At 54.2% G+C, this 8,010-nt stretch overlaps 1 protein-coding gene across 1 annotated transcript in view; it reads left to right on the top strand.

The window, feature by feature from the left end:
* Nucleotides 1-8,010, top strand: part of SGK2 (serum/glucocorticoid regulated kinase 2) — a 16,218-nt gene that overhangs the window by 1,902 nt on the left and 6,306 nt on the right. Inside the window, exons 3-10 of the mRNA XM_007123030.1 lie at nt 188-237; nt 736-793; nt 999-1,082; nt 1,984-2,115; nt 3,196-3,308; nt 3,604-3,640; nt 4,674-4,760; nt 7,181-7,276. Coding sequence (XP_007123092.1) covers nt 188-237; nt 736-793; nt 999-1,082; nt 1,984-2,115; nt 3,196-3,308; nt 3,604-3,640; nt 4,674-4,760; nt 7,181-7,276 — 657 coding nt within the window. The remainder of the gene's footprint in view (nt 1-187; nt 238-735; nt 794-998; nt 1,083-1,983; nt 2,116-3,195; nt 3,309-3,603; nt 3,641-4,673; nt 4,761-7,180; nt 7,277-8,010) is intronic.

Genomic DNA, 8,010 nt, shown 5'->3' with positions numbered 1-8,010 from the left:
GAGGGAGGAGGGAGGGAGGGGGAGGGGGAGGGGGAGGGAGGGGAGGGGGAGGGAGGAGGGAGGGAGGGAGGGAAGAAGCCTAGTAGAGATATGGGAAAAGGAGCAGGGCTTGGACCAGGGGAAAGAGAGGGGGCCAAGGGCTAGGGACCCTCTGATTTTAATCACTTCTATCTTTAAATGTCTTTAGCCCCCAAGGGCCAATGGGAATATCAACCTGGGGCCTTCGGCCAACCCAAAGTGAGTTCTCATCTCTCATATAACTTTCCTCCCTGGCTCCCCTCATACCTGGCTCCCCCCTCGCCTTGGGAATATAATCCAATACTCTGGTTCAGCGTCAAGATCCTCTGCCATCTGGGCCTAGGCCCCTAGCTTCATCTCCCACTAATTCCCCAGCCTCTGCCCATGCTGAGCCTGTGGCTGAAGTATCCCCCCAAAGTCTGCATTACTAGCAGCTTCCCACCCTCCAGGCCCTTCTCAGTCTTTGGAGGTCAGGTTCCTTTGCCTTCTATGCCGTTGCGTCTGGCTTTCTCCCGACCTTGTCTGTTTTTACACGATCGTGACATCCCCAGGGGCAGGGGCAGTCTTATAAGACCCGCTTGGCTGGGAGAACATGGCGTTCTTAGAAAGCTCCCTGCCTTCTCCAGCTTCAAAGTTAAAAAGAAGCTCTGATTTGAACTAAAGCATCAAGTTTCCCAAGCTTGCAAATGCTGACCGTGTTCCTCCCTCGTCCCCCAGTGCCCGGCCTACCGACTTCGACTTCCTCAGAGTCATTGGCAAAGGAAACTACGGGAAGGTGAGTGACCGTGAGCATGGAAGGCCTGGGTCTCCCCTTCTCCGGCCTCTTGTGCCCCCTGCTGTTACTTGCACATGCAGAGAGGGAGCTTACAACCTGCAGAATCATGGGCGCGGGGCAGGGGCTGGAGGCCTGCACTGCCATCGAGAAATACAAAGCCTGGAGGAGTAGTCACCACGGGTTCTGCATCTGTCTTTCTGCTCAGGTCCTACTGGCCAAGCACAAGTCCGACGGGATGTTCTACGCAGTGAAGGTGCTACAGAAAAAGTCCATCTTAAAGAAGAAAGAGGTACCAGGGCTTGGGCCCAGGCACCTCCTCTCCTCCTTCTTGACGGCCCCCCACCCCCAGCCTCAGGTGGCTTCCAAAGATGAGTCCCAACTCTGGGCACAGAGGTGGCCCAGCAGGGGGGCCAGGTGGTGCCCGGGATGCTGACCCTTCTCCAGGAAGGCAGGCTAACCGCCTTACCCCAAGGGCCTGCAGGTGACCCGGCCTGGCCCTCTGCCTTCCCCTAAAGATTCAGGGCTCCATGGTGGACCAGTCCTCTGCTCTGTCAGGTGCCGGCCTCCCCATCTGTGCAACGTGGGGGTCACACTTCAGGCTCTCCAAAGGCCCTTCAAGCTACAGCCAACGGGGAGTTCTAGATACTTTGGCTGACTTGAGTCTCTTAGCACCAACTCCATGAGAAGGACAGGGCAGGCCCTGAGAGAGAACTGAATGTCAAGTTGGAGGACTCAGGAGAGGGAATTAATGTTAACAAGGACATCGAAGGGCAGGTGTCCTTCAGAAAGCTGAAGGAGGTGGCCTTGCAGCTGGCCTTGAAGATAGGATTTTGATGGTCTGAAAACGACATCCAGGCAGGGGAACAGCAACCAAGGCTGAATGTGGAGAGTGCTCAGCTTCTTCCCTCTGCAAGATTGTCCTTGGGACTCATTTATGCGGTATTAACATAGCTTTGCTTACTGTCCCAGGAAGGGGGGCGGGGCATTTGGATCCTGGGCTGGAGGTGCACCCATGTGGACTGGTCGGGGATGAGGTGGACCGCACAGAGTCCTGAATGCTAAGCAAGGAGCCTGGGCTTGGCTCTGAGGGCAGTGAGGAATCACGGTGGCTGTTTGAGCAGGGCCGTGAGAAGGTCCTGGGTGAGGTGGCCGTGTAGGCGGTGACACGGCCCCTCTGTGTGACTCTGCAGCAGAGCCACATCATGGCGGAGCGCAGCGTGCTCCTGAAGAACATGTGCCACCCCTTCCTCGTGGGCCTGCACTACTCCTTCCAGACGCCGGAGAAGCTCTACTTTGTGCTGGACTATGTCAACGGGGGAGAGGTGGGTATAGGTCCACCTGCCGCCTTCCCTGCCCGGCTCTCAGCAGGAGCTTTCCATCCCATGTGCTCATGGTGCCCCAGGTTCTGGAACAATCTCCCCTCATCCTTACAACAGACCCATTCTGCAGCTGAAAAAAACCGAGGCTCAGGCAGGTAACCCACTTGCTCAAGGCCACTCAGCCTGTACCCGGCAGACCCAGGATTTGAAGGCGGGTCTATCTAACCCCCAGCCATTATCATAACTTGACTTCCAAGCAGAGCTGCCCAGAATCCCTTCAGTGGACCTGGGAAAAGTCAATGTTAGAGGAGCTCTGTGGTCAGTATGTCTAATGCCCCCATCTTACACCAAAGACCACTGCATGGGAGTGACCAGTCCCTGTGGGAATGATCTGAGGCCACCTGGTGACCCAGAAGCACAGCTGGGATAAGCTGGCCTCCCTCTTCTGCCTCTCTGAGCAAGATGACAAGATGGCCCTTCTCAGTGACCCCAGACTTAACCTGTGTGACCTCATGCTCTTTAGCCTGATGCCAAGAGGGAAGTTTTTGTCCTGCATCCCTAAATTCCCTGGTGGAGGTAAAGGGCTTTCTTTGCCAGCCAAATAGACCAAAGCAACTGGCCCGGGAGCAGATCTAACCCAGGCTCAGTTTGACCATCATGATCATCTTATCACCTGGGTTGGAGGAAAAGCACATCTTTGACGCACCCGGGTTCACATCACAGCTCTGCCAATTACAGTACGTGACCTTGGGCAAGTCACCTGACTGCTCTGACTCTTCCAGTTTCCTTTTCTGTGAAACTGGCCTCCTACTTGATACCTGGAAGGTAGTCAGGAAGATTAAAGGAGATTAGAGACGTGAAAGGGTCTGGCTGGAGCCTGAAACTCAGTAGGTGCTCCAGCCCTGCTAATTCATCTTTCCTGCTGACACTTTGCCCGCTCTGTGGGGCAGGGGCCAGCATGCCCTTCCTTGCATGAGGACATTGCAGCTTAGAGAGTGGGTCACTTGGCCAGCTGCCCCCCACCCCCCACTCGAGGAGCTGGAGCCCCCCAGGAACCCGCTCACATGTCTCCTCCCCCTCCAGCTCTTCTTCCACCTGCAACGGGAGCGCCGGTTCCTGGAGCCCCGGGCCCGGTTTTACGCCGCCGAGGTGGCCAGCGCCATTGGCTACCTGCACTCCCTCAACATCATTTACAGGTGAGGCCTGCCTGTGGCTCAGAGCTAGGCCTGGCCCTTCTGCCCCAACAGCCAGGCGTCGTATGGACCCCCAGATCCTGCTGAGATCCTGGTGAACTTGGTCCTCTGTCTGAGGAGGAGGGCCCGCCAGCGAGTGGGAGTCTCCTCCTTCCCGGGATTGAGTGCCCATCCTCCTCGGGCTCTCCCCGGGCTTCTCTGCATCTCCATGAATAGTCCTCTTGCAGGACCCCGGTCCCCAGCTCACGTCACTAAGCAGCTGTGACATCACAGCGCCCTTTTCTCTCATTTTCTGCAGGGACCTGAAACCAGAGAACATTCTTTTGGACTGCCAGGTTGGTGGGTATGTGTGTGTGCGTGCGCGCGTGTGTGCTGTGTGCCCATGAGTGTGTGTGCACGCATTGTGCACGCGTGCATGTGGCTAGGGACGCATTCAAGTGTGTGTGTGCGTGTGTGCCTATGCCTGTATACACGCATATATGTACACGCATGTGCGTTATGTGCACACGTGGCTACGTATCCATGTGCATGTACGTGTATACGGGGTGGGGGGCAGGGGTGGAGCCATGTGGAGGCTCGAGGAAGTCCTTCCATGTCATAGACTGTGTTCCCTGGAAATAGACTCTGAGATGGAGCACTGGGTGCAGAAGTTTCCTGGGGAACACTCTCAAGAGATCCACGTTTAAGGGGGTGAGGAGGCAGGACTGGGCAGAGGAAGCAGCTCACCTGCCTTGTGGTTGCAAGTGAGGCCCCCTCAGCTGATCTTACAGGGGTGGGGTGGGCCTGAGCTGGGATGGCTCTTTAGAACTGTTCCAAACTGAGGCAAGGAGGCTGGGCATCTGTGTCCCTACACTGACCACTCACTGGATGGGGACTGGCCCTTGAGAGGGGGCATGACTTTGGATGAGGGCAATGGCCCAGCATGGGGGGATGGGCAGGACAGCTCCTAAAGAGGGGATCTGGACAGAGCCCCTCAGCATCCACTCACTGCTCTACCAACCACCCTCTCGCTCAGCTGCCACAAGGCGTACTTTCTGGGTCCCCAGCCCTCTGTTAAGGGGGCTGCTGCCACTAGGCCCCTCCAGCGAGAACATTCTGGAACTGCTGCTGTTGTAGGTTGTCGATCTGAGTTTGTGATGAGCTGGGGGTAGACAGTGCAATGCCATCTCCCCACCTGGCCCCTGTGCTGCTCTTAGCATCCAGGTTAGAAGCACTGAGTCTCTGAGTGGAGCCACCAGCCCGTGCCTTTGCCAGGGACATCAGACCCCACGGCCGCTGCCCCAGATGTGGCATCTGGGCTTTGGAGATAGACCTGGGTATATCTTTGGCTCAGACCACCCTCCCACCCCTGCCCTCCCTCCTCTATAGGGACACGTGGTGCTGACGGATTTTGGCCTCTGCAAGGAAGGTGTAGAGCCTGAGGAGACCACGTCCACGTTTTGTGGCACCCCCGAGGTAAGCTAAACCTCCTGGGAGGGGCAAGGCTGGGAGTGGATGAGGCCACAGCTCCGGATTAGGGCCACCAGCTTATACCAGAGGGACTCACTTCTTCCACCCAAGCACTTCCCGAGCTGGCTGTACACTCAGCCTTGGTTCCCTCCTCCGTGTCATAGGGGCACCAGCTCTAGGGGCTGCTGGGACCGGCTGGTGAAACTCTGCAGCAGTGCTGTCCGATAGAAATAGAAACAGAAATGCAAACCATATATGCAATTTAAAAATTTCCAGCAACCACATTTAAAAAAAAAAGAGGAGAAATCAATTTTAGTAATATATTCTATTTAACCCAACACAGGCAAAATCGTATCATGTCAACATACAACCAACATAAAATTGTTGAAATATTTTATTCTTTTTTTTCTAACTAAGTCTTTGATCTGGTGTGCCGTTTTTACTTATGGTCCCTCTCAGCTCAGATCAGCCATATTTCAAATATTCGGCAGTCATGTGTGGCTAGTGGCTACTGTATCGGACAGCACTGCCCTACAGGGTGAAGTCCATGTGCCACGGGAGGCCCTGGCCTGACAGTTAAGATCGAGGTTTGCAAGGGTGAAGACACTGGTCTCCCTCCTTCTTCCAGCCACCAAGATCCTGGAGGGTTAAAATCTGCGAGTCTCAGCAGTAATTCACATACATCTCTCTCTCCTGCCAAGGCCTCCCTGCAGCTTTGGGGTTAAAAACCTTTCCTTAAACTCCTTAAACTCCTTGGACCTTGGGCCCAAAGGGTTTCCCAGCTGCTTGGACAGATGTCTGGATTGGGGGTGGGGGACTGAGGCTGAAGGGCTGGCAAGTCCTCCCGAGCTGGCGTGGGACAGGAATTTAGCTTTTGCTTTTCTCCATGTGCTTGAGAATCTGGGTCTCAGATTTCAGCTGTCTCCTCAATTTTGTTTTAGGGGAGCTGATGGACAGACAGCCTCTCTAAGCAGGAGCTATTGTCTGTGTTTGGGTATGGCAGGGTGTCCACGGACAGAACTGGCCTCCCAAAGCCTAAAAGCCCAGCCGTCCCTTCCTTGGACACTGCTGGGGCAAGGAGCAGGGGATACAGCACCTTGGATCGTGTCGGAGACATGTGGCCCTGACAAGTCTCTTCCATGACTCAGCCACTGCCATGGTGCCGGGAGCACAGACAGGAGTAACCACAGTTGTTCCCATTGTTCAAGGGGTAACACATATGTTAGCATGTGTCCTTGACACAGCCCCTAGAGAGGGATTCTGCGGTCCCATTATGTGGATGAGGAAACCAAGGTTCTAGGAGGTTCAATGACCTGCTTGTGACCACACACCCAGTAGGGCTCAGGTCTGCGTAATTCCCTGCCCCTCTCCACACGCAGTCTCTCGAAGTGGCTTTGTCTGTTGCTGAGACCCCTTTCCTCAGTGGCAGAGACACCAGGCTAAGAGGCCACTAAGCCCTCAGGTTTGGCAGGAAGCACAGCTCTGCCTCAGGTTCTCTCCTTGCACAAGGCACAGATACAAGACACGCATTCAGCTGTCAGGAGGAACGCAAGCGCCACCTCCTCTTTCCTGACTCCTTTCGATTCATCTGTTACTAAGATTTCCAGTGCAAGTATGTGCCACACTGACTTACACTTTATCTGTTACCCTTCCCACTGCTCCGTGAGTATTCCCAGGGCTTTCCTAGTCCCAAGACACTGATTGGATAAATTCGATAAAGGCACCCACTTTGGGCAGACTAATTAGAAAAAGTTTCCCCTTTAAATATATGTCAGTTGGGACTTCCCTGGTGGCGCAATGCTTGAGAATCCACCTGCCAATGAAGGGGACATGGGTTCGAGCCCTGGTCCGGGAAGCTCCCACACGCCGCGTAACAACTAAGCCCACGTGCCACAACTACTGAAGCCGCGCACCTAGAGTCCGTGCTCCACAACAGGAGAAGGCACCGCGATGAGAAGCCCACGCACCGCAGCAAAGAGTAGCCCCCACTTACTGCAGCTAGAGAAAGCCTGCGCAGCAACAAAGACCCAACATGGCCAAAAATAAATAAATAAATAAAATTTTAAAATAAATAAATATATGTCAGTTGTCAGATGCACCCCTATACTAGGGTTATGGCTTGGTAAGTTGATCATAGGCAGGCTTGCAGCCCCCTTTACCCCTTTGGCTGGTACTTTTGTGTGGTGCACAACACATACAACTGTACAGGGCAGTCCTGCCTGATCTCCTCCATGTCCCTAGCACACTGGCAAAAAGCCCCACGCAAATCAGGTCTTTGACAAATGGATGCTGAATAAACATATGCACAGACAAGTAAATATCACAGCAGGATCAACCCCTGGTGAGCTTTTCCTCCAAGTGCCTTGCTTACAAATGGGGAGACGGAGGCTGAGTGTCTTTCAGATAAATGTATTTCCCCTCAACAGTACCTGGCTCCAGAAGTGCTTCGTAAAGAGCCTTATGATCGGGCAGTGGATTGGTGGTCCTTGGGGGCCGTTCTCTACGAGATGCTGCACGGCCTGGTGAGTGGGGTATAGCAGACTCTGGAAGAGACGGGGGTGGATCTGTCCCTTGTGTGGCCTCCTCAGGCTCCTTGAGGAACTGAATGAGCCATCACTCCTCTCCAAGCTGAAAAAAGATGATGGCAAAGTGAATACAAGGATTAGATTTATTTTTTCAATAAAGTCAGTTCGGCACTTTACAATATACCATCTCACATGTTACTCCTGTGGTGCCTCATGACAAGGAAACTGAGACCCAGAAAGGTCACAGTGCTGGGAGGTCGTGGAACCAGCCCCTGGACCCAATCCTAGGCTGCCTGCTCTTCTCATCTGAAAAATTACAGCCTGTCTCAAAGGATGGTTGTGAGGCTGGGATGAAATGATGACAGGAAACTGTTAACTTTGCAAAATGCAAAGTCGTTGCACAAGTTGGATTAAGAGACATGGGATAGAGGAGGCAACTGGGGGATCCACAAGCCTCACACTGGTGGGGAGAGACTTCTCGGCCTTCCTGACAGCCTGTCCACTGTGCTGGATGCCCCTAGGTCTCTGTCTCTCTCCAATCTTCCACGTGAGCCATCACACAGACACAGGTCTGGCTGAATCCTTCCAGCTGCCCACTTTGCTCCAGGTGTCCCTGAGAACTGTGCCCACTTTAGCATGGATGATCCTCCCGTCTCTCTCTCTCTCTCTCTCTCTCTCTCTCTCTCTCTCTCTCTCTCTATCTCTCTCTCTCTCTCTCTCTCCCTCCCTCC

The sequence above is a fragment of the Physeter macrocephalus genome, unplaced genomic scaffold (assembly GCF_002837175.3).
Source record: "Physeter macrocephalus isolate SW-GA unplaced genomic scaffold, ASM283717v5 random_20, whole genome shotgun sequence".
Lineage (NCBI taxonomy): Eukaryota > Metazoa > Chordata > Mammalia > Artiodactyla > Physeteridae > Physeter > Physeter macrocephalus.
This window is presented reverse-complemented; position numbering and strand designations above follow the sequence as displayed.